The following is a 26,861-nucleotide window of genomic DNA, read 5'->3' as shown; positions in this document are numbered from 1 at the left end:
CAAGCTAAGTTGCAGGGCTGTAATAAAGAGCTAAAACACGTCCATGACATTCAATAATAGGAAGGGCAGTTTTGGAAATGGCACATAGAAAACATATTCCTGTGGCTAAAAATCCCTGCTACAATGTTTTGTTTTTTCACTTTCTCTCTCTCTCATTTTTTTTTTTAGCAGCAGCAAGGTAGTTTAGACTAAAGACCATTTCCTGATTTTCTTCCTAGAGCACCCCTCACCCTGTCCTTTAATTCCTTTATCCTTCACATTCAAACCGTATGATAGTACTTCCTCAGATGGGTTTGTACAGTAGACTCAGCTTGTAACAGCTTCACTTAATTAACTTTAAATAATTAACTCAGTCTTTCCCAGTGAAAATAAAGGTGCTTTATTCCTTATGAATTTGTTTGTAAAATAAAATGGTTGCCAAAGAAACCCACTAACTCAGGACTGTTGTATATGATCCCAGGAAAACTATTTACTCCCAAACATATTTCCTGAAATTCTCCATTCAAGAGCTTCGTCTTTTACCTGAAACTTTGGCAAATGAAATGGGTTTGTTCCTAACATTACCAACATTTCAAATAATTTGTTAATGACTTTCATTTTCAGAGCTCCCCTCCTGCACCTCCAGTTTCGAGCGAGAACCTTGCACGTCCATGGTGTGAGCCTGTCTCTGTCGCAGCACATGCAGACAGGGCCATTAAGAATGGCGCTTTGAGCTTTAATCGCAGCCAGAGTGAAGTTAGAGTCTATGGAGGGAAAAAAAGAATGGGGCTTTGAGGTTAGAACTGCATTCTAACCACAAACTGGATTCAAATCCTAGCTCTCCTTTCTGGCTGTTAGTTTGGACAGGTTTCTTAACCTTTCCAGCTCCAAGTTTCATCAGTTCAGTGGAGATAATAATTGTACCTACTAGGTAGAGTGGCTATAAACATTAAATTAGATAAAACACGTAAAGCACTTATCTGAGTACCTGCCTCTCAGTGAGGATTCAAGTTACATTCACGTCATTGTTATTATTATTTGTATTGTTTTTTATTATTATTATCTTATCATCCACGACTACACCTATAAGAGTGTTAAAATATTTTTATATAGTCATTGATTAATTTGCCTTTTTTCCATTGTCCCTTGACTATGGGCCTATGTCTTTCTTGACCCCTGTCAGGTGCAGAGCCTGGCATAGTGTAGGCATCTACAAGTGTTACTTGCTCTTTGTTTATATTTGAATGAATTTAATTAAAATTTCAGACTAAAGAAACAATAAAAAATCAGCCTGGACCAATGGTGTATTTCAAATTTGTTAGCTTTCCACTCAATCCAACATCATTTTTCACACATAAAATGCTAAACAAATGACACTAACCACTCAGTGAAAGGGAAGTCATAGTATTGATTCTTAATCTTTGACTCTAAAAGTCATCTTCAAACCCGTGGTCAGTTAGAGGAGAGTGATAAGATGATGATTGCGAGGAACTGTGCAGAAAGCAAAAGTCCAGGTAGAAGACTGCAGGCCCTGACACAGTGGATCAGCACAGGAAGCCTCATGAACTTGGGGTGGACAGGATTTGGCAACTGAAGTCATGTAGGAGGAGGGACAGGAAAGGATCTGACACAGAATGTCCAGGGAGAGGGATATGGCTTCCTCTCAATTTCTGATTTTGGCTCCTATATTATGATTTGATCAATATGACAAAGATCTTAATGGAGTTTTTTTTTTAAAGCTAATGTCTTTGCTAGTGTGAAAAATAGCACCTGAATCATTCATTTTTTTGGCGACACAACTATCATGTTAAATGACAAATCCACTACAAAGTGTTTTCCTGGGACATAGATTTAGAATGACAATGCATACTTTATTTCCAATGCATTTCCATTTAATTCATACAGGATTCACTCAAAAATTGTTCAAAATAAAGACAGAATAGAATTTTATATGACAGAGGCATCTTGGAAGTCACCCAAGGGATTTTATTAATAGTTGGTAAGGAAAGTTTTCATTTAACCCACAAGACCAAAAGGGGAGCAGTAAGGCAAGCACTACGGTTAATCTGGATAAATACTGAATGTTAAAAATAATTACAGAAAGATATTTTAAAAAGAAAGAAGAAGTTTGATTTCTTTTTCCTCTTTATAGATTGATAAGAGGAAAGTTAATCAGGGGTACTTAATAGGATGGCCCTCATTTCTGGATGCTGCACTTATCCTGACGAACCATTCATTTAAAAAAACCAGTGAAAAAAGCAAAAACTCTGTATATTCTAGGATGCCTAACTTGTTTACTGTGAAGAATTACTCATGCCTAGTTCCCAGAAAGCCATCTCCCAGGGACAGATAAGGCTAGTTTCCGGTAGAGGCTTGCTGCCTCCATCTGAGAACACGGACTGCTGTCTGAAGTGCACTCCATGGTCCTCTCCGCAGTCAACTGCAGCCCATCGGAGGACTCGGTGCTGCACTTTTGCCTCCATTTTATCTGACTTGTAGGTTTGAGAAGCTGAGAAGGGATGCACCCTTTCTCAGGACCACACTGCACACGCTGTTTACTTTTTTCTTGCCTTTTTCCATCTTGACGGGTCTCTGCTAACAAGGGTCAGAAAGCACTCGCTGTATGTAAGGAGCATGTCCATATGTGGCTTAAAGCAATCCAACTGAGACACGAGCCATTGTCCAGAATGGGGTGGCTTGGAAGACTGATGATAAATCTGAACAAAGCTTTTGAACCTCCAGCTGGGGATTAAACCTAGTTCTTAGCCAGTGAACATCTCAGTACAATTACTAGTTAGCTAATGGGACATTCAGCACATCAGTTAAGGGCAGACCAAATTTTCATTTTGGATTTGGTATTAAATATCTAAGTTGAATTTTAATAAACCAATGACTTTAATGGGCCTAAATCTATATAAGTAGAAAACCACATGGTTTGAAAGCCATTCAAAGTACGTTTATAAATATATCAACTAGACTATGTGAGGAAGAGGGAGATTTTTAAGGAAGACATTCTTTTTCAGACTGACTGAAAAAGATGCCAGGGGTGAGCAGAGAACACGGGCAACCCTCAGAGAGGCACAAGGTGGAATCTGAAGTGACTCGGGGCTAAAGCCCTGCTTTCACTGAGTGTGTGCACCAGCTACTTCCACGTGGTGGGCCCGGTTCTTCCTTCTTCCCTGGGGAGTGCACGTTAAAAGAGGCCTTCTAGGATGTCCACCTCTGTGTAAGACGGCTTTACAAAGGTTCTTGATGTTGGACTCTGGTCATTTTTGCTCAGTGACTCCACTTGGGCCTATTAATGACCAGAACTAATTTTGACTTAATAGGTAATAAAAAGTTAAAAGATTCTCTTAGTTCTCAAAGACAGATGTATGACAGTTCTATCTCTAAAAAAACAGAGATGCAATAGGAAGAGAAACGATGTCATTTGCGAGAGGTAGAGGAAAGACCTGGAAAAGGGCAGTTGGTGAGGGTTCTTAGGAAAGTGGGGTACAGGGAATGAAACTTGGGTAAAGCTCCTGCAGTTATTTGAAAAAAAAGGGGAGAGATTTAGATTTAAATCCAATTTAGGTCTAACTTGGAGAGCAGAAGAAGCTCAGGGGAAATATAATTGGAAGGAGGGAGAAAATAAGGTCAAATTAGAAAGAAAAAAAGATACAAGCAAAGAAAAATTTTTGATAGTTAGGAGGAAATGGGACTGCAGAACTTGGATAGCCCCCTCCCCTACAAATATAATTCTTTTCTAAATTCACCCAGCATGTATTTTTCTCTTTGTCTCTACCTTTTTGTGTACACACACACACACACATGCACACATACACACACACACACCCCTATGAGCTGTTACTACTGAGCTGATAGGACCTGCATTCTGAACATTTCTCGAGAGAAGCTGGGCAGCCTCAGAGAACACCACCCCTGAAGGCTTCTCGTGTATGGCAGGCGAGCAAAGGCCAGCGCTTCCGAGCCCTCCTGTGCTCCCCAGGCTACGTGTGAACAGCGGAGGAAGGAAATACCAACTACCTCAGACCACAGCTCAAGGAAAGCACTGCTGGTACAACTTCAAAACACAAGCTGCCTTGACCGAATGAAGGGGCTCTGCTGGATGCGAGCCTGCCATTGAAAGGGGTATACCATTTGGAAACATGAGGATGGTTAAGAGCTGCAACTGGTTTCTGAACTGCATAAGAAAGCTGTTCAGAAATAAATTTCAGGATAGTTCTACCTCTTCTTAGACATGGCTTTTGACATGGAGGTATTTTCACAAATACAAAGGCTACGTGGCCACAATAATGATTTCCTTTCTAGTTCTTACTCAGATCTTTTAAACAGATACAGATGTAAGTAAATCTTTCCATCTTTCAAACTCATTAGCAGAAAACATCTAGAGAGTAGAGTCGGGACTCTGCAAACTTGGCGGTTGCTTCAGAAGTCAGTGCATCCATGAGTAAGTAGAACGATAAAGGACAGTGACTGGTCATTCCCAAGGTTATATGCACAGGCTGGCAAAGGTGAGATTCAAGAGCTGCTGGGAAGAATTTCTCGGTAGGGAGATTGCCCTGGCAATTTTAGCAGAAGTTACGCCTGGGAAAAATTAGACTTTAAATTTGTGAAACTGTCCTGAATACTCTGCAATGTAAAACAAAGTGTCTTTTCCCCTGGGCTACCACCTTCTGTGCAGTAAAATGCACATATAAAGATATATCAACCGGCACATCTAAACCATGATTTCTAGACCAAGAAGGAATAAATAAGCCTGACTCTGTTTAAAACAGAACCAGATTACACATTTTGGAGGTCTTAGGTACCAGAGTCGTTCAAAGATTCATCAGTGATGAGGTTAAGCAAAATGCCGATTAGAAGAGTGAATCATAATTCAATACAATGCTGGGGTTTTTCCATCCAAATATTACAGATTTTATAACTGAGAGGGGAGCCCAAGGGCTCTTGAGTCCCCACTCGATATGTAGATTGAAAGGTGGACCCTTTGGACAACAGCCAATCTGCTGAGTGTCCTGGGGCAGGAGGGAGAGAGGACAGCTCACCCAGGACAACGCATCTCTCAGCAGCCGTGTGAGTCTCAGAGGCTTGCGGGCCACACCTTGACCCTGGGAATGGAATGGTGGGGAGAGAACCAGAGGAGGCTGCTGGTCACTGCTGGGCAGGCTGTAAGTCGTGGCCTGGTTGGGATCCTGTGACCAAAGACTCTGCCTGGTCCTGATCTATTGCCGCTAAGTCTGAGCCAATTGCTATTCAGGGCAAGGAAACTAGACAGACCTGGCTCCACGGAAACGCCAACATAAACAAGCTGATGCTTGACCTCCTAATTTTGGCTCTGCACTAAACTAACAAAATCATTTTTATTATTATTAAGAGCATTAAAAATGCAAAAGTTCTGCCTCTGAGTTTACTGAACTGGAAATAAATTGCCCAGAGAGGAGGCCTGAGTTTTTCAAATTCTTTGGAACTGCCTTATTATTGCTTTTGCCTCCTACTTTTGCCTCCTCTTATTTCTTTTCTTCCTCCTTTTCCCTCAATTTTTTAAGAAAAAAAAAGGGGCTAAATCTCTCCAGCTAAATATTGCAATATTTCTTTTTTCTAAGTCATAAAATGGAAAATACCAAATGCGGGCATGGCACACAATGTATGGAGAAACACCAAAACCAGGAGTTTTCAGAGACAAAGACTAGCTACCTCCACCCCTTCCTCCCCATTCTTTCCCCAGTCAGGAGAGAGGAAAAAAGGCCCCAGTCCATGCTAATCTAATCAAGACAGAAAATAAATCAATGAATGCTTCAGTCAAAATGCCAGATGGTCTCTCTATCCATATGAGAAAACCCAGGCATCACTAAGGTTTAAATACCTGGAAACAACTCACCCTCCAAATATCACGTGAAGCAGAGGAGCGGCAGCCAGGGCCCTTGCCTCCCCGTGGCCTGTCACCCAGGGCCAGGCTGTGCCCCCAGTGCAGTCTGAGTTCAGTTTATGAGGCTTTCTGTTTGGTGTGCAAAGCCATTTATTTGGCAGTATCATTTGTGCAGCCAGTCGCCTCTAAGGCCCATGAGCATTCTTTTACGGGCAAACACTTTCCCCCGGGGGTAGTTTCACAAATGAGTACAGCAACACGGAGCTAAAAAGGGATTTCTGTCATTATCTTTTATATGACAGACATTTCCACTTGGTTTGATGAATTGACAGAAATCCTTGCTCATGCAGATTTCTATTCTCTGCAGTCCAGCAAAAGAAGACCATGAGAACCAAGCCAGAAGTGGAATAAAAGGGGGCTGGTCTGTGGGAGTGTTTAATTATAGGCTCAGTTACAACAAAGGCTATTGGATGGCTCATTGATGTTGCCTTTCCACGCGTGGTTCTTACTATCACTAGTCGAGAAAAGATCGCATTTGTGTGTGAGGTACACTGAGCAGTGGCCTTCACTCCTGTGTCTGGACTCTTGCATCATGTGACAGTCTGTTTTCCCTCTACACAACACAGAGGTACCCACTGGGCTGGAGTCATTTTGCAAGGGACTGATTTTTAAAGCAGGTGAAAGATCTTAAATTATAGAAGTGGTAGTGTTGTAGCTCAACACAGTTCAAAGAATATCTGTTCCATTACAGTGGAATCAAGAGACTAGATGGGAGGGGCTTCATTCACTACTCCCACTAGTGACCCACCGGTAAAACATTTGCTTCCTGTCACTGCAACCTGATGCTCTGCTGATCTAGAAGTCTTACCTCCAAAGGGAGGAACACATCCACCAAGAGACACAACAATGTTTCTACTGACCTGAAAGTTAAGACTGTCACCCGGCCACTTTGGGCTCTTCATGCTTCTCAATTAACAAAGAAGGGAGTTCTTGTTACCAAGGCTGACCTTGGTAACCAAGGGAAAATCGGGCTGCTGTTTCATGATGGAGGCAAGGCAGAGTATGTCTGGAATACAGACAAACTCTTAGGCATCTCTTAGTGTTGCCATGCCCTGTGATTAAAGTCAATGGAAAACTTCAACAACCCAAGAGTCCAGGCAGGACTACTAATGGCCCCGAATCTTCAGGAATGAAGGCTGGGTCACCCCACCAGATAAAGAACCACAGAGCTGGCTGAGATACTTGCTGATGACAAGCGGAATACGGAATGGGTATTGGAAGAAGGTAACTATAAGTACCAGCTATAGTAATATGACCAGTTCCAGAAATAAGGACTGTAATTGTCACGAGTATTTATTCCTTATTTTGCTATAAATATGTTCATCTGTCTGTGTGTGTATAAAATACCTCTGCTTCTTCTCTTCTCTTATCTCCTTATCATATAAGATATATTGACTTTACATCATAGCATTTAAGAGTTGCTAACTTTACATCACAGTATTTAAGTTACAGGATATTAAGGAGAAGTGTGAACACCCCCCGAGATGTTTGCATCCTCTTCTGAGTCAAAGGTTAGTGTGTTTTCAGTAGCGTGCAGGCTAGTTGTATCATGTTAAGCAAAAATATGACCTGTTGTTGTCTTTATTTTGAGATTAAGTATGATTTAAGGAGATGTGCATATGGATGCCAAGTTGAGAAGACATAGACTTGTAATAGTTAATTTTATGTGTCAGCTTGGCTTAGCCATAGTACTGAAGACGTTTGGTCAAACACCAGTCTAGATGTTGCTGTGAAGGAATTTTTTTAGATGAAATTAAGATTAAACCAGTAGACCCTGAGTAAAGCAGGTTACCCTCCATAATGTGGATGGGCTTCGTTCAATCAGTTGAAGGTCTTAAGAGAAAAAGACTGAGGTCCCTGAGGAAGATGGAAGCCTGCCTTTGGACTCAAGCTGCAACACCAGCACTTCCCTGGGATTCCAGCTGCCAGCCTGCCCTCCAGGTTTCCAGCTTGCTAGCCTCTACAGCTGCATGTGCTGCTTCTTAAAATAATCCTATCTCTGTCCTTATCCCTATATCTCTGCCTGTAGATTGGAAGATAGGTAGATTTATATAGGACTATATAGAGACAGAGAAAGATACTCACACACATCCTATTGGTTCTGTGTCTCTGGAGAGTCCTGACAATATAATTAATAACACAAAAACCTGTTATATGAAAGGAGATGCTGATGTAAACTTTCATAACAATTTCTCTCCATGGCAAGTTTTAGAAATGGAGTTTGATATTTTCCAGGAGATTCCAGGGGCAATTCACAGTATGAGCTCTAGAGTCAGAATGCCGGGGTTTGCATATGTCATTTGCCACTTTCCTGTTATGGTCTTGAACAAGTTCCTTACTTCTCCATAACTCTAATCGCTCATCAATTAACAGAGGATACTAATAGTACCTGCTGCATGGGCTTACTGTGAGCATTAAATGAAATAACATGTGTAAAACTTTTGGTGCATGCTTGGCACACAGTAAATGTTCAATAAATGGCAGCTGTTTTTATCTTTACATCACAAAGAGTAAATGCTAAAACAAAGATAGATATAAAAACCTTCCTCAATAGCCCTTTCTGAAAAGTTCAGAATGCATCAAGTTGAACTGCAAATCCATTTATAGAACTGGCAATTTAAAAAAAGAGTGCAACCATCAGTGCATCTGGAGAGGAAGGCTCTTTTGTCAATGCAAATAATAAACCCTGGTTTACAGGCTCAGAGTCTAGACTTACTTATGTTGAGTTTTCTTACAGTGACAATTATATAAGTTTCAGAAATCCTCATAAATTCCTATTCGGCTTTATCCTTGTTTACTACTTTTGAGCCACTCCTCCCCAATGACACAAGTCAGGTTTGAGCAGCCATGAGTATACATAAGTGCAGCAATTCGTTTTGCTTCCTCCTTGTGCCAAGCTTTAAAGTGGACCCCAAAATACATCCACATCCTAATCCCTGGAACCTGCAAATGTTAGTCACCCTATCTGGGAAAAGGGCATTGCAGATATGATCAAGGATTTTGAGCTGACAGATTATCCTGGGTGCTATGGACTGAATTGTGCCTGTCTCCCCAAAATTTGTATATTGAAGCTAAGACCCCCAAAGTGTTTGCATTTAGAGATGTGGCTTCTATTGAAGTAACTGAGGTTAAATGAGGTCATAATGGTGGATTAGTCCTTATTTAAACAAAAATTTAGAGGGGGAAGATATTTGGCTTACTTATTTATTTACTTATTCATGGAGGTACTGGGGATTGAACCCAAGACCTCGTGCATTCTAAGCAGGCACTCTACCTCTGAGCTATACCCTCCCCCCAGGTTGGTCCTTATAAGAAATCAGACAGCTCTCTCTCCTACTGCACCCCCACCCACATCATGTGCCACACAGGGGAAAGGCCATGTGAAGATGTGAGAAGGCAGTTGTCTGCAAGCCAGGAAGAGACCCCTCACCAGAAACTGAGCCCTGCTGGACCCTGATCTGAGACTTCCAACCTTCAAAAGTATGAAAATACATTTCTGTTGTCTAAGCCGCCTGCCGTGAGGTCTTTTGTTCTGGGAACCTGAGCAGGCTAATATACCTGGGTTATTCAGGTGGGCCCTAAATGCAGTCACATGCATCCTACAAGAGGGGGCAAAGGGAGATTTTAGATCAGAGAAGCAGGGGATATGAAGATAAATGAGAGAGAGATTTGAAGATGCTGTCCTTAAAGACCAGCGTGACAGAGCCACAGGCCAAGGAACGGTGGCAGCCACAGGCCAAGGAACGGTGGCAGCCACAGGGGCCGGAAGTGGAAAGGCACAGCTTCTCCCTGAGCCGCTCGTTGGAACACGGCTCTGCTGAACCTTAATCCTGGCCCAGTGAAACTGATTTTGAACTTCTGGTCCCAGAACTGTGAGAGAAGAGATTTCTGTTTGTTTTAAGCCACCAAAGTTTGTGGTAATTGGTTACAGCAGCTAATTATAGTTACTAATAGACTCAGTAATAAATTATTCATTCAACAACTGAGCTTAACTGTGATCTGCGACCCTAATTATTACCTCACTATCCATCCATTCAAGAAATGCTTACTGAGCTCCTATTATGTGCCGTGTGCTGGGGACATGGTAATAAATAAAATGGATGTAACTCCTTGCATTTATTCTTTGCCTCCTTTGTTGGCACAGTAAATGTCTGACTAACACCGCTCTCCTCCACCACCATCTTCCTGGCCAGAGAGGGCTTCTGCAGAGTGTGTCTGAGTGGGGGCGCCTGGTGGGACTGGAGCCTGACCCTCAACCTCCTACGGCTGACACTCCCTTTTAGTGTGATTTGGTCCTTGTTCCTGGGCTGGGTCTGCTTACAGTTGCTTGAAGTGCCTGATTGTAATGTCGTCCCCCGCTATGGAACCGGGGGTGGTGGCGTCTGGTCTCTCAGCAGCGGTGGGACATCTGGGAGAGCCCTTCTGGGTCTTGGCACAAGCACACGCGTTCCTCAAGTTCAGGGTGATTGCTGAGAGCCTGTCAGTGACTTGAGAGCATCTCGACAGCTTTTCTCGTGCCGGGGCTGCCTCACTGGGGACTGCGCATTTCCCCAGTTTCCCTCGTTTCCAGTCTATTTTGGGAGACAGACTAAAAACTAAGTTCAAGGAATTCCTCTGTCATGCAATTCTGGGAAATCATCCGAAGGAAACGAATACATGACAGGATGATGAGAGAGACGGTGGGAGGCATCTAGAGAGTTAGAGAGGTCGTCTCTGAAGAGGAGGCATGAAGTTGAGACTGTAGAAGCCGAAGCGGCAGCCGTGGGAGGGGGCGGGAAGAGCAGGTCCAGGCAGAGGGACAAGCGCACAGGTGCGGAGGAGGAAAGGGCATGGCTGGTACCAGCACCGGGAGGGCAGCCAGTGCCGCTGATGTTGAGCACTTAACAGTAATTAACACTTGAGTGCCTGCTCTGTTCCAGGCACTGCTTGATGAGATTTACATTATTCACATTCTTAATAACTCATGAGGAAGCTATACTTAATCTCCTCTTGGGAAGAAGACTTGAAGCCAGTACGGCGGGCAAACATCCGGAGCGGAGGTGGGAGCCGTGGGGCACAGGCACCGTGATTAGGCCCTCAGAGGTCAGCAGGGCCTCTGAATTTTGCTCGAAACGCAATGAGAAAGAAGTATTAAAGGGTACTCAGCAGAAGAGCACAATCTAATTGGTGTTTAAAAGAATCACTCTGGCTGCCATTGGGCGATTAATTGTAGAGAGGAGTAAGTGGAGGCGGGAAGACCAAGAGACCTTTGATCCCAGTGAGAGGTGGTGGTGTTTGAACCAAGATGGTGGCAGGAGAAACAGAAGAGAATCTAATTTGGAGGAGGATCAACAGAATTTGCTGATGGATTAAGTGTGAGGAGTGAAGAAGAGAGACACCGAGACTGATTCTCAGTTTCTGAAGCTGACTGTTCTGAGGGTGTGCGATTCTCTTCCAAGCATTTCTTATGGTGCATTTATTCTCCTAGAACATATCATCTTTTTAAATGAAGAGGATTTACTCTTAACATCACCTATAGTACTAGCATACACTGTGTGCGGTTGTAGGTATGATTCCTGCCAATATTTAATCCATAAAGTTCTCCCATTTCTCTGTTGGTCTCCTTTCTTGCAACCTGAGAAGTGTTCTAAGAAGAGAACTATGTTTAGGAAAGTACAGTTAATACAATTCTAAATTAAGATTGATAATCTTAGCAAACAAAGCTGCAGTCCGCTTTCTCCAAAGTATTTTCATGTATATCATCTCACTTCAGTTTCAGAAAACCAGCCCCTCAGAGAAGCATGGAGCACCATGGTGAACGACTTGGGGCTGAGGATGCAGAAGGTGTGGGCAGGTTTAGTAAAGGATTCAGGGCTCTGTCTTGTAGTGACAGCTGACACAGTGCCCAGAGCACCTGACACTCCACCTGATTCTCTTTCAACCTCCTAATTACTTGCTTAACTGCATTGCAATGTAATTCTTTTTGTTTCTTCCATACCCTATATTCAAGCTTCTAGGGCAATCCACCTCTCTCATTGCATGGGGTGGGGTTAGGGGGAACTCAACTTTATTTAATTCAACGTATCTTGGAACAACTTTAATGGATTATTGATGAATTTGGAACCTGTTCTTTCTCAATTCACAGAAATGAACAGGCATCAAGAAATATTATCCCAGCTGCAGGAGGGGGAAACCCCTTGACAAAATGAAAAATGAGCTCTCCTGCAACCATACTGAGATTCCTCATTCCTTCTCTCATGTGTACCGAGTGGTGGCACGAGAGACAGAAAAACAAAAGGATGAGAAATGTATTGTAAAGATTATCTTGATGTGGAAGTTGTCAAGGAAGACGTCATATTATGCTTTCAATAGCTAATCAATTTTTTCTACATAAGAAGTTTGATACTGTCGATTGAAAAAAATGTACAACCTCAAAGTTGAGAATTATGTTTTATTCAGTGGACTTTCTAAGGATATAAGCCCAGGAGACAGGCTCTCAAGACAGCTGTGAGTGAGTGTTCTGAAGAGGTAAGGGAGGAGCCAGGATATACAGGAGTTTTGCAAAAACAAGCCAGGTAGCTGAACATCAAAAGATTTCTGCAAACACCTCAAGTTAATGAATTTAGTGCTTTTCTGTGTGTGGGAAGAAGCAAGAGTCTGGGCTGGTTGAAATCATTCCTTTGATGTGACCTTAACTGTCTAGGGGCCACCATCCTGCTTTTCTCCATCCTGAAGCCCCTGGGGTGCACAGCTGGGGCAGCTGCAGTGGCTGATGGCTTGATGGCTGCAATGACCTTTGTTTATTGATAAGGCAGGTGACACTCTTCACCCATGGTAGCTGATAAATAGTTGTCACCTCTTAAGTAGCCCTGAACACTCACTTTTTAATTCCAGACTATCACTGAGGAGCACAGGCACTGGACCTGGAATATTTGGTCATTCTGTCATAAAACCTTACATCATTATTACATTTTCCCAGCATTGTATAATACTTAAAATCCATGAAGTGATATAAAAATATGACAGACATTCAACAACACTGTTTGTTTCTTGTTTCCCTTTTAAATTAAACTTTGTACCTCATTAAAAAAATTAGTTATCTAACGTCTTGACTTGAAAACAATGTGAACTTTGGGTTATGTTACTATTATATAAACACAATTTAAAAATCAAACTCTAGACGTGTCCCCTAAACTTGACACCTGTGCACTGCTAAACCCATCTATCTGTTTCTATATGTCTCTCTCAATACATAGTTTTTGGGGAGATAGTGAGAAATCCCTAAGCCACAAGGAGAGCTGTCATTTGGTAATGACCTTTTTTATGGTCAAATTAACCTGTGCGGATACACAATGGCGTCTTTTCTCTGGACACGTGATTCTGGGGAAGTTAATTTGGATAACAGTATTGTTATTATCTGATATTGTTGTTTCTTCCAGTGCACACCGTATGCATAAAATCAGTTTAGAATGTGCTCCCTGTCTCCGGATGCCTTTGCTTCATTCTTCTCTGTAAGCTATGGCTTTAATATCCTTCATCTTAGCTCAGGGCTGTTCTTTTGCAGTGGCATCCCACTCATTCCTTTACGTAAAATGAAAACAATAAACCAATAAACTGAAGACATGTCACTGGACGGTCTGCATGCCACAGACATCCTCATAACAAAACTAAGAGATGCGGCCTTCGATGCCATCAAGAACTCAAATGGGAGGCAGATACTCCACGTTTTCTAAAACTGGGCAGAAATGATTGCAATTAGCTTTGAAAACAAGTCCACACACTTGAAGTGCAAAGAAATTTGTAGCATTTTGTGTTGTGCTTTCAGCAGCTTTATTAATGACACACTTTGTAGAGGAAATGGCTGTTTCCTGGTGTTGAACGTTAGGGAAAAGTTTGTAGGGACAGTTACAGTCTACATCAGGGGTCAGTAAACTAACAAATCTGGCAGCTGCCTGGTTTTGTAAATAAAGTTTTATTGGAAGACAGCCATGTCCCTGGACAGAGCTGAGTGGCTGTGACAGAGACCGTCTGGCCTGCAAAGTCTGAAATAGTTATAATCTGGTCTTTTACAGAACTGTTTCCAGACCTCTGTGGCTGCAGACACATCAATACAGATGTAGACACAGAAATATAGAACATGACAAGGACGTTTCACAATTTTACTGTGAGATGACTTCTGAATAATAAATCTGAATATTAGATATGATTTTTTTCTGTAAATAGGATACATTTCTTAGCAAAATTTTCAACGCTTGATGTGAGTTCCATTCTTCCGTTCCATGTCAAGGTATAAAGTTATGCCACTAAACTGGTTTTCTAACAACCATGTTCCCTTGAGACGTTCCCTAAGCAATCCATCGATTCAAAGGATGCGTCAAAATAGTGACTTGCTATTATGGGATCTAAATTTTTTACTTTGCAGCTGGTTTCATCAACTTGAGATGTAAAGAGTCCAGATCAATCAAAAGCTTTTTTGCTTCTTATGTGAAAATGCCTAGATAATGGTCAGCCTAGATAACAAGTTTGACCTTTAATGTTTCTTGGAGAAGTAAGCCTTTCATTGAATAAATAACTGTGGAACACCCACCGTGCCAGGCCCTGTGCCAGACATCAGGGATCCAGCAGGGAAGGAGACATGTGTGGCCCCTGTCATCTGAAGCTTAGTGCTTACCTCTTACATAAAGTCTGCCCTTTCATGTAAAGCTGGGACTGGTTCATGCACAAAGACAACAGCAGTACAACCCATGATGATTGAGACTTCCACAGAGCACCGGGAAACAGCTCCACACCTGCACACAGATGCCCAGTTCCACCCAGCATTGAGAAGGAACTGGGTGTGACACAAGGAGCCAAGATCTACATTCAAGTTAAACTGAGTGACACTGCTAACTGTGAGGCCCCGCAGAATGGTTTACAGTGTATTTATTTAAAAATCAAAACCACATCTCCAAATATATTTAAATAAGAAATTAAGCATATGACTAAGTCACTGCTCGGCAATGTAATGAGTCAAGAGTTTTAGTTATAGAAGAAGAATGAGGAAAACAGACACAGAGAAACCCTTTAATTTTTGTCATGGTTGTCAATTAAAATCAAGAATGAGCCACTTAGAACCTTTTAATCAGCATCTTGTTGCAATGTTGTCCCATTTTTCAATGGCACAAATTCATATTGAGATTTCCTTTTTATTTGAGGGGATTGCTAACTTTATGCATTTCTGAACTGAAAATAACTTTGTTTTATGATTATAAAAACAGCAAATTGTTCATACAGTGTCTTAGCAACACATAATTGATCCAGTATTTTTAAGTGAAGAGCATGAGATATAAGGACTCAAAACTCTACCATCCTTAATGATGGTGTTACAGAGTGTTTGACATTGTATAAGTCTATTTACATGTATGTAAAGTGGATTTACATGCACTATTTATAGGGTGTTTGACAGTGTGTAAGTGTATCTACATGCATGTAAAGCAATGTATATGCACTATTTCATTGCTGTAAGGGCCCCCTGATGCTACCAGTTATGCAGTATCCACTACTGTGACCCCCGTCTTGCTGATGGGGAAACTGAGTTTGAGAGAAGTGAAGTAATTTTTGCCCAAGGTGTAGGACTGGTAGCATCAGGGGTTCCTATATAGAATTGAGGGGGTCTGCAAACCTGGACAGGAAACCTGGAACTTCATTTTCACTGATCTCTAGCTGATATTTAGCATTTCTTCGTCAAAAATGTAAGCAGTGAGCTACACTAGTGTTGCTGTGCCTTGGACTTTCTCACCAACAGAAATCACAGTATCTTCATATCACATTATAATTGCTGTGCAGATCTCTCCAAATATTGCTTACACTCATCACTGCTTTGAAATGACAATAGTTATTTGAAGTGCTTCCATATCTTGTGGTTTGTATATCAACAATGTGATGTATTTCTATATCATCACATTTAAAAATATTTTGATAACTTTATTTTAATATAATCAGCCTGCTTTTAATGCTATGTATTTTATTTTAGACATTTAAAACCATTGAGAAAGGGATATCCAGGCTTCAGCAGACTGCCCAAAGGACTCATGGCACAGAAAGGGTAGGGACCCCTCGGTAGGGAGTGAGCTGGAATTCACATCCAGGTGGTCTGATTCCAGAACTCGGGCTCAGGCTTGCGACAATTCTGCCATTCTGTCTGCCCTTGGACTCATGTTCGCATTTTGGTGAAGATACTTTTAGATATCTGTCCAGTTTGGAGAGAACTGATTAAGAGGTGATTAGGCAAACCCAGGGAAAAGTCAAGGAAATTTTCTCAGCTCTATGCCATAATAACTGCTTACCCTAACATGGGGGGAACGGAAGAATGGAACTCACATCCAGGGTTGAAACCCTTCCGTTCTTCCTCCTATTCTCAAGGAGGCAGGGGGGAATCGGAACTTGCCATTATCTGGATCTCTGGGATGAACTGGGGAAGCAAGTCAAGACCACCATGGTTGTACCCCTGGGAGTGGGGTAGGTCATAGACCAAGCTGACCTACAAGTGTAAATACATCAGAGACAGTCAAAAACAGAAAGAACCCAGAGATACGACACTTGTGGACTCTTGGGGAGAAAAATTACTCAAACGTAAGTAAATTACTTAATGATAAAATCTAGTCACTCAAAAGATTGGAAAGGACTGGCTGCAGTGCTCATTTAAAAAAAATTTACTTATTTATTTTTAATAGGTGGTACATTATATGATTCAAAACACAAAAACCCCCTCAATATCTATAAAGTTCTGAATAAAAGAAAGTGTTACCTAAAAAAGTTATCCTTTGAGTACAAGCGTAAGAAGTGTTTTCAAGGAAACAAAGAATACTTCCTGATAGACTCACCACTGGCCAAGGCCACTTCTGCAGTAACTATAAATTCTCCGCTTCTTCAAGGCACTTGACTACCATCTGCTGGAAAATATTCCTTATCAATGGGCAAATAGCACTGTTGACAGCCTGCACAACCATGCATGGCAGTTCTGCTTGCTGAATACCAACAGTGATGAAATCCAGCCGAATAAGAGATAAATCAAAATTAGGAATTCCGAACAGAAGAGCCTATGTTTCAGAGACTGATGGCATAGCAAACGTAGTGAGTATGGAAATACGGCTTTAACGCCATAGAGATTATATTAATAGAAATTAACTATCAAAATAATTGACACTATAAAAACAGCACAACAGAGGTCAGGAAATGATGGAGGGTTAGTATTAATTATCTTTCATGGCAGGAATTAAATAAAAACTCTCAAAACTTTCAGTGTGGTGCTTAAAAATGTCTCCCATCTAGGGTAGCCCTTAGAGATGTGTAGAGTGGTGCCTCGGCTTTAGCCTGTAATGTTTCAGAGCATCTTAGCAAACCAATGCTCTGATTTCTGTGAGCGTAGGTCCTTAATGTTCTGGTCCATGGGAGATGGATCTATGCAGATCTGCTGACAAAATCAGGTGCCTTGAGTGGGCAGGAGGGGGCCAGACTACACACCCTGATGACAAACACATCCCACACATTCTCCTGGAAGACAGCTAGCTGGTTTTTCCTGGCTACCCTCCAGTCCAACCACAAGCCTTTCCATTTGAAGTTGCTGCAACACTTCTAGCTCATTCCATTTTTCTTTACGGCTTGCCCTGATGCTATGAGTTCAAAATATCTTGCTATGAGTTCAAAATATCTGTTTGTGACATGCAGTTTATGAATAGGTTCATGTAGAAGGAATTCTGACTTCTGGCTGTAACTCTGGACCTGCCTCACAAATTATCCCCGACTTCTCTAATCCTTCTGGTATTTCTGGTAAATGAAAATTGCTAAATGTGGCAGAGACTGGCTAGTTGTTCACTAAACTTATTTTCTTTTCTTCCTGCACAAACAGCTTGACTACATTTCCCAGCCTCCCTTGCAATCGAGTGGGGCCAGGTGACTGAGTTCTGGCCAACAGAATAGGGAGGAGGTTACCATCCCTCTAGACACAGCCACAAAGTCTCTAGGCTGTCTCACACAGAGCCCAGAGAAGGACTCCAAGAGCCTAGCCCAGGAGCAGACAAACTTTTCCTTAAAGAGCTAGACAGTAAATATTTCAGGCTTGTGGGTCACACAGTCTGTCATAACTACTCTGCTGCTGCTGTAAGGCATACACAGCCACGAGTAACCCGTAAGTGGACATGGCTGTACTCCAGTAAAGCTATATTTGCAAAACAGGAGGCTGGCTCAGAAGTCATAGTTTGTCAATCCTTGCCCTACAGGCTGGCAGAGCCACAAGCTGGAAGGAGCCTGGGTTCCTGAATGGCTGCATGGGAAGCACTCCCATCCATGAAAGCTAGCAACACTTATCCTAACTCATTCAGCAAAAGCGAAACCACAAACAACACTCTCCTGAGTTTCCAGGCAGGGGGAAAACAAGTCCAAACACTCACTGCTCTTGCACCTTGGTATTTCATACGAAATGCTTCAGGGCCTCAGTGATGCTAGTTTTTCTAATTCTTTACTTACCAGTGACAGTTTAAAAACATATTTAGAGTCTTAAAAGCTAAGTGTCAATTTAAAAGTCTCCCATTTATAATTGCACTAGGCATTATGGACTTAAAACTCATAGCCTTATAAGATGCCATTCTTACAAAAAGAAATATAGCTGGCTACTTAGAAGGGTATGTTTATAAATAAGATGTGCAGTATTGCTTTATGCCCGTCGGCTGCTACAGGCTGAGGCTGTCTGCCCTGGCTTTTCAAGTGCAGTACCATTACTGAAATCGCTCACTGCTGCTGAGGAGCAACAGGGTTGCTTGGCTACAGATTCTGGTTCATGGCTAATGAAAGGTTCCACTCCTGATGCAATCTCTGCAAACTCTCTGGCATCGAAACTCAGATGTTAAGGATGCTTGAGATTGCTGGTCTATTCAAGTTTCAGTGGTTTGGAGTCTCACCCTTTGCATTAATCCGCCTGGTGATTTTTGGTATTCTTGTCGCCTTTATTTATAAACAAAGAGTTAAGCACCGAAACAGCCCCTGGAGCATAGCAGGCATAGAATAAATAAGTATTTGCTGAATGAAGTTCTTTTAAATTTAGTGCATAACAATATATTATTAAATTAGCCTCTAGAGTTATTAAACTTTTCTTGCCAAATCTCCTGTAACAACAACAACAACAAAGTCAGTAAGAGAAGCTGGCACTTGTGGGGTATCATTTTTAGTGGCTGACAGAGACGGTCAGGGTGGATCATGGAGCTCTACACCTGTCCTCAGGGGATGTAATCTGGATTGCTAGAATAGGTAGTTGACGATGTAAGAAATTTTTCTGATTACTTGTCAAAAATAACTCACAGCGATTATAACAATTCATCTGGTATAAAAAGGAGACTAAAAAAATATCAGACTAAAATGTGCAGAATGTTTTCTAATGAATACGTACATAGATGAAGTTCTAAAAAACTCATGTGAATCACGTTACCCAGAATAGTTGAAGTGGCCTTTTGGGGCAAAGGATTTTGAAATCTCTACCCTTTTTTTTTTTTAATGTAGTGACTATTTGGATGGTGAAAACATTTTCCTGATACAAGTGTGTAAGTTTTATGGAGACTTTATCTTCCTAAAATATGACTCTTCCAATAGGACCACCTGCAGTTTCAGGCTGTCCCATACAGGGGGCTAGGTTTGCCAATGACCTAAGTGGAGTATTTAAAGGGGACTTGGAGAGCACTTACATTGTTTATTTTTTCTCTCTATCAATTTCTTATTTGTTTTGATAAAGCTACAAATATAATTGCTTCTTATGAAATTACTTTCAACATTAACTGTTACAGCAATCCTATGGCAATGTTAAGGCTTGAAGAGGTAATAGCAAAATGTGTAAAGTTGTCAGACAATAGGAAATATCCTGTGTATTCAGCACTGGCTGCTTTTTTTCCTGAAGAATGTTGAGCACATGATGGCGTTTCATGAAAGAATGATTGGTATTTTATTTTAATAACCCTTGAGTTTTTTATAATTTAGGGCTATAGGTTAAACATTGTATTGTAAGCAATGAATGCAGGGATGAAGGAAATGAAGGAATTAAGGAATTTAGGTAAAAATGACTGATACAATATTTTCTAAATTTTACTGCATGAGTCCCCAATTTTGTCTTTTCAAACAAGGAATAAGAGAAAATTCGCACAAAATTGTTAAAAGCTAAACATCTAGTTACAAAATCTTCAAACAAGACTAGGACCCCAGCAATGAAAGGAGATGGGGATTACTAGTCCTGAACCAGACGTCCAGAGAAATGCGTCCCACTGTTTGCCACTTACAGATTACCTAATCCCTTCAAAAATACCATAAGGCCACTCGCATCACCTTGAAGTTTGGAGAGAATACATAACCAGTCTGAAGCACTTAAATAGTGAACAGAAGCCACAGTTTCAATGTAGGCTCCGTTGACTCTGTAGTCCACACTCTTGTGCCACTCCAGACTGCTGAGTTCACCCTTCTCAGAAAAGATCCTGAAGTAGTCTTTCCACGCCAATTCATCTTCTCACCACCTGATTTATGGTTTTCTTTGTTCAGGTCACTTGTTAGATTTTTAACAGCGACTTTAAAAATCATTTGGGAAATTCAACAGAGCACAGTGTCAGTAGGTGGAGAATGTCTTTATTGCCCAGATGGACTTCTGAAGAGCACATCCACATGGCCCAGTTGGCACGGCTTGGAGCCACTGCACCCTTATTTGTCTTGGTGTAAATTACTAACGGGCCTCCTATGGTAGAATAATGGTCTCCCCAAAATGTTCACATCCTGATCCCTGGAAGTTGCGAATATGTTACCTTACATGGTAAAAGGGACTTTGCAGATGTGATCAAGTTAAGCACTTTGAGGTGGGGAGGTTATCCTGGATTATCTGGGTGGGCCCAATACCATCACACAAGTCCTTGTAAGAGGGAAGCAAGAATGGCAGAGTCAGATTTGAAGATGCTACACTGCTGACTTTGAAGATGGAGGAAGGGGCTTCTAGCCAAGGAGGCAGGCAGCCTCCAGAAGCTGGAAAGGGCAAGGAAACAGATTCTCCCCTGGGGCTTCTAGAAGCCACCCAGCTCTGCTAACACTTACTTGATTTTTAACCTGGTGAGACTTCTCTAATACTGTAAAATACTACACCTGTGTTATTTTAAGCTACTAAGTATGCAGTAATTTGTTACAGCAGCCATAGGAAACTAATTTCAAAAGTGTCCTTGTTTGTACAATAACTAAGGGGATAGAGTCCATAACTGGTCAAGCCGTGGCCTTGAAAAGCCAACACACCATCAATTTGAACTTTCCGTGTAAATCTCTTCCTGGGTTTGGTTGTAAGGGGTGTCTGAGGCCCAGGAAACTCACCTCCTGTCATACCATGGCCTGCTATGGATTTACAGTTCTGGATCCAACAGTATTGTGAGGTAATAAAGAACAGAAATCTATAACCACTTCTCCAAAGTCTTGCAGAATTAGAGTCCGCAAGAGCACCATACCATTCAGATCGCCTCATTCAGGATCAGGCGATTTGCTTCCTCGGGACGCAGGGCTTTGTTGCCCCGTCAGCACGGCAGGCAGTCAGCACAAGAGGCAGAGAAGCAGCAGACAGTGGACTGATGGGTGGGGAAGGGAATGGATTTTTCCCAAGGATGGAAAGCGAGACAAAGCAAATAATCAATGTTGGGCAAGAAAGCTTCATTTAATCATTTAGTTCTGCCTGGGTAAGCAGCACCCGTGAGCGAACCACCCTCCTGGCTCAACTTGGAGATATTTACAGCCAGACCAGAAGGCTGCTGAGAGTAAAGACATCATGATTAAGTGAAAGAATAAACTCTAGCTGCAGACTGTAGTAAAACCAAATGAGATCTCAGAGGTCACCAGTTAATCCTAGGTATTGAAGTGTGGGCCCCTCCACCTCATCCCTCTCACATGCCTGCTCAGCCCCCTCCAGTGCGGGGAACCCCCAAGACAGTCTCTGTCACTGTCAGATGACTAATTGTTAACGAGGGTTTTTGATATTTCGCTATAATCTTATAACCTTCACCCTTTGGTCCTAGTGCCATCTGTTTGCAGCCACATAAAATAAGTCTGAACCAGTAGCTCTCAATTCTGGCTGCATACTAGGATGAACTGGGGAGTCTTTAAAACCGAATGCCCAGGTTGCACTGCAGACCACTTACTTAAATAAGAATCAGTGAGGCTGGGCCAAGCATCAGTATTTTAAAAATTCTTCGGGTGATTCCAGTGGTTAAAGACGCCCTGACCTGAATCAACTCTTCTCCTCCTTAGGCTGTGACTTTCAACCATCTCCTTAGAGCAGACAGTGCAAAGCAACGAGCAGTCATTACTAAGCAGCCCTGGAGAGGAGTGGGATTGGGAACCACCAGGGAAGACTTGGTGGCCCAAAGGCCATGGTGGGCTTGACTGGTTCCTTTTGTGTTTTAAAAAGTATAAACAGATATATACTGGAATTCACCAAAATTTAAAACTCCTGTGCTTCCAAGGACACTAGCAAGAAAATGAAAAGATAATCAGAGAGTGGGAGAAAATATTTGCAACTCATAAACCTGATAAGGGTCTAATATCCAACATATATAAATAAGTGCTACATGTCAATGTTAAATAACAAATATCCCAATTAAAAATGGGCAAAGATTCTACCGTACAGCAACATGCTACGACCATATGCCCGGCAATTGTACTCCTGGGTGTTTATTTCAGAGAAGTGAAAACTCTGCTCACACAAGAACCTGTACATGAATGTTCATAGCAGCTTTATACACACACAATAGCCCCAAACAGAAACGACCCAGAGTCCTTCACTGAGTGCATGGTTAAATAAATTGTGATACCTCCATATACCATGTGATAGTATTCAGCAATAACAAAAGAATTGAGTTACTGATATACAAAACAATCTGGCTGAATCTCCGGAGAGTAATACTGAGAAGTTATGCTTGGAAAAAGTCAATTTCAAGAAGTTACAATCTGTTTAATTCCACTTACATATCATTCTTGAAGTGATAAATTCAGAGAAATGGAAAATAAACTAGTGGTTTTGAGGGGTTAAGGAGGTGGGTGAGAGCCAGGGAGGTATGGCTATAAAAAGGCAACAAGAACAAACCTTGTGGGGATGAAAATGTTCTGTATGCTAACTGTGTCAGTGTTAATATCCTGATATTGTATTACAGTTTCCCAAGATGTTACCAATGAGGGAAACAAGGTAAAGGGTAAATGAGAACTCTCTGTATTATTTCTTAAAGCTGCATGTGAATCTATAATTATCTTGAAAGTTTCATTAAAAAAAAAAGACAACAGCAATCCATTTTAACTACAGAAAACGTCTATTGTGTTGAACCAGTTTTGCCTTAAGGAAATGGATCTGTTAAACGGTAACGAAACAAACGTGTATAGTGAAAAACATTGCTTTAAAAATTAAAAAACACCTATTACACCTCCAAATTGGTGAATACAGGAATTTAATTTTCAGATAACACAGGTTCCCTTTTGACAGCATGACAAGAGGTTACAACTGATTTTCCTCTTTGGCAAAGTTACTTATCCTAAGTTAGTAGTAACATACAAATGACGAGAGGAGAAGATACATTTTGGAGAAGTGGAATTTACCTCGTTCACCAGCTTCCTCAGTTCCTGGTGCTTGTTTATGCAGAGTCCAGGTCTAACCAGAAGTCGGTGGAAGTATGAGGAGCGACAGACTCAACAGGAACTAGCTCTGTTCAGGTACCCCTTTCAGGTATTTTCAAATTCAGAAAACATCAGCCTTATAGGAGCACAGTACCCCAGGCCCATTCAGGGGCTCAGGGGTGTGGCCCAGGAATCTGCATTTTCAGCAAGTGTCCCTGGTGAAAGCAGCCTGTCAGGAACACAGCTACGAGGGATGCTGAGAGCCAAACTGTATCTGGACTGCCCCAAAAGTGACTGCAGTCCTTAATCAAAACAATGGGTTTCAGTCATCTTTCCTGAAGGACGATTAAAGGGATTCATCTAGTTCAGGAGCTTATAAAGACAACTCCAGGAGTGGGAGCTGAAAACTGAACTCACGCTGAGGAATGGACTACAGGTGGGTGCTTAGCTGCAGAGGAGGGAAGAGAAAGAGCGGCCACTGGGCTGCACTGATGAGATCACGGTTGCATAGTTCCCAGGGCTCTGGAAAATAACTGGGTGTGTTTGGAGGGAGATTCAGAGGGAAAGTGGTGCTCTCAGCACTGTGGTGAGAAGCAGTGGGGGCAACGTGCTGTGATGTTACTTTTTACCCTCATGAGGACCAGGGTGCACTCAGGAAACAGAAATTGTACCATCTAGACAAAACAAGTTATGAACAATGTATAAATGCTGTCCAGTCATAGACTGTTTCCTTAAGCTGTCATTTTTGCCACCACACTGGAAAGAAAGCTCCATGGAAAACAGGCACTCAGCACTTCACCCCTGCCTGCTGCCATGGCCACTCTCTCCACCTCTTGTCTTTCAGATCGGCTTCTGGTCTTCCCAGCTGCCAACTTGCTTGGGACCTCTTTTCCACTCATGTCTGCTCTTCTTGGTCTATTTCTTGGCCATGATTTTGGCTTAGCACAGTCAATATTTCTGCTTTAGCTGCTTTGCCTCTGGTTACCTCAAGAACATACTGTCTCCAGCTCAGCACTTCTCTGGGAACCTCAAAGCTCAGTCTGACCTGAGTGAAGACGTCCTGCCCACCACAGTGCCCTATCAGCTGGCCACACCTGTGTGCTGGTGACGTTAACTGCAATACCACTGGTGAAGCACTTGGTTAGGAGACCTGTCCTAGCTTGGTCTCATCTGTTTGGATTTCTCCTACTTATCTTTTTTCACACAGTTTATAGTCCCCACTGACCTTTATCTTATAGGACTAGTTAAGAAATGGCAAGCAGGTCTCTTCTCACATACCAACTCTACTCAATTGTTAATGAATCGGTGAGTGTAGGGTTTAAAAGACAGCGTCTGATAGCACACCTCTGTGGGCCATAACCCATCAGTCATGCCTGCCTTGGGTGACGATGCGGGCAGAGTCTCACGTTTGAAGAGACTGCCATCTTTGGACTGAATAGTTTCTTCTTTTCTTTGGGGCTGATATGTCAACTGCAAATGCTTCATAGTATCTTTGCATTCCTTTACCCAAACCCCAACCTTTTGGTAAAGAAACTATTTTGAACGCATTAGCATCTTCCATTCATATTTACTATGAAAATATATGCAAAACAGAAACTGCAGGAACTGTGTCTTTTCTCCAGTGAGGATATACTTTCTGGTGCCTTTGGCAGAATCCATCTGGCAGTGATAGTCTGAGAGCTGTACAAATCTTCCTAGCTTTAGGCTGGAGGAAAAGCAGCTCCTGTGGTGAATGGTGTCAGAAAAACTGTCCCCCACTGTTTGAAAGCCCTTTCCTCTATGGCTGCTTCTTATCTTTCACTAGTAAACATATGTAGTTACTAGTCCCTTAAGACAAAATGTTGCCTCTGGCTTACAGCTGGAACGTGATACCCAGATCCAGGGGTGAGCACATCCCGGTGCCCTCCTTCCCTACGCAAAATCGCAAACTCAGGGCAATTCCACAGCACGGAATTTGCACCTACATGTGCTCCTTCCTACAAAGCATCATCTTCAGAAAGGAGCACTGACTCAGCTTACCTTGTAGTGGAAGAGAAACAACCCGCAGAACAAGCTGTACAGGTCTGCCGTGAGCAGGGAGAGGTTGACTGAAGTGGCGCTGGTTTTCTTTATGACCACCGGCATGAAGCTGTAGAGGCCAAACATGCAGGCACTAAAGCCCACGTAGAGCAGTCCTGGGGGAGAGGAGAGAGAGGTGACTCATAGCCTCCGCTGGGGGCTCTGTGAATCCATATGGGGTGAAAGACGCGAAATGGTGCCTCCCCCCCACTTATCTCTCACACAGGAGTTATTCTTTCATCTATTAACTGATATTTCTTATTGGGAAATACATCGTTAAAACATAAAAAGAAAAAGTGAAAATTTGCATGTGGAAAAAGAATGCTAGGCTTCTCACACATATCTGATGTTTTGCTTCTTCTGGGAGGGAGCACCTCTTAGGGGTTACCGCCAGATCATAGGGTCAAGGCTTCTGAATTCTACTCCAGTTGTGCTGTAATTAACTCCTAGTACCCACGTTTTTAAAACTTTTTTCATTTCTTTTTTATTTGCAACATAAGAAAAAAACTGCTTGGTACCACGGATTGCTCACAATGATGCATAATTACATAGTCTTTAAAATGGGAGGACTTGTGGACTAAGTCAGGGTACTGAATTGGAGTCCTAACTGTGTGCCCTTGCGTAGGTCACTTCATCACTTTGAACACAAGATGATCTGTCATTTTCTTCCAGATCTGTGACTCCTGCTCAGCCCTACTCCCAACAGAGTCTTATTCCACCATCACTTTTCCTAACATGGGCTCTTACATGTAGCCTCTGCTCTTTTATGAATAAATAGGTAGATGCTTTGTAGACCATCAACAAATTAAATTTTGCAAAACAGATGAAAAAGAAAAAAGTGCCCTTAAAGTGCTCTACGATCAGTCTCTCATCCTCTGAAATTCTCTCTCTCTAATTGTAACTAGATGCATAATTGTTAATATTCATTCCATAAGTGCATTATTTTGTTGGGTCCCAAACAGAAGTTCATGGTAAACTCTAGGGTTTGGTTTATCATTTCCTAGATGTTGATACAACACAAATGTAGAAAAATAATGCTCGTTTCTCTACCTTGAAAGAATAAGACATAGAATAAGAATAAATATGAAACTCAGAGGATTTTTGGACATTTTAATACCATAAAATATCCAACCTTTCTAGAGGAATCTTTGATTACATGTGCCTGTTTAGGTTGTGGAGAGATGGCACCCTCTAAATCCTGTGAACTTTGGAAGATGTGGTAGGTACTGGACACCCAGTCCCTTTGACTATGAAGATCAGTGATCCCTCCAAAGAG

General features: G+C 42.0%; 1 protein-coding gene and 1 non-coding gene across 3 annotated transcripts in view; both read right to left on the bottom strand.

The window, feature by feature from the left end:
* Window positions 1-26,861, bottom strand: part of SLC35F1 (solute carrier family 35 member F1) — a 352,348-nt gene that overhangs the window by 4,561 nt on the left and 320,926 nt on the right. For both annotated transcript variants that reach the window (XM_032484774.1, XM_032484775.1), the window contains exon 7: window positions 25,547-25,701. In XM_032484774.1, the coding sequence (XP_032340665.1) occupies window positions 25,547-25,701 (155 nt within the window). The remainder of the gene's footprint in view (window positions 1-25,546; window positions 25,702-26,861) is intronic.
* Window positions 9,128-9,199, bottom strand: TRNAS-AGA. Its single transcript has one exon. It is a non-coding gene; the product is annotated as a tRNA-Ser (tRNA).

This window comes from Camelus ferus, chromosome 8 (genome assembly GCF_009834535.1).
Source record: "Camelus ferus isolate YT-003-E chromosome 8, BCGSAC_Cfer_1.0, whole genome shotgun sequence".
NCBI classification, from domain to species: domain Eukaryota; kingdom Metazoa; phylum Chordata; class Mammalia; order Artiodactyla; family Camelidae; genus Camelus; species Camelus ferus.
Note: the sequence above shows the minus strand (reverse complement) of the source record. Positions and strands in the feature narration are given on the sequence as shown.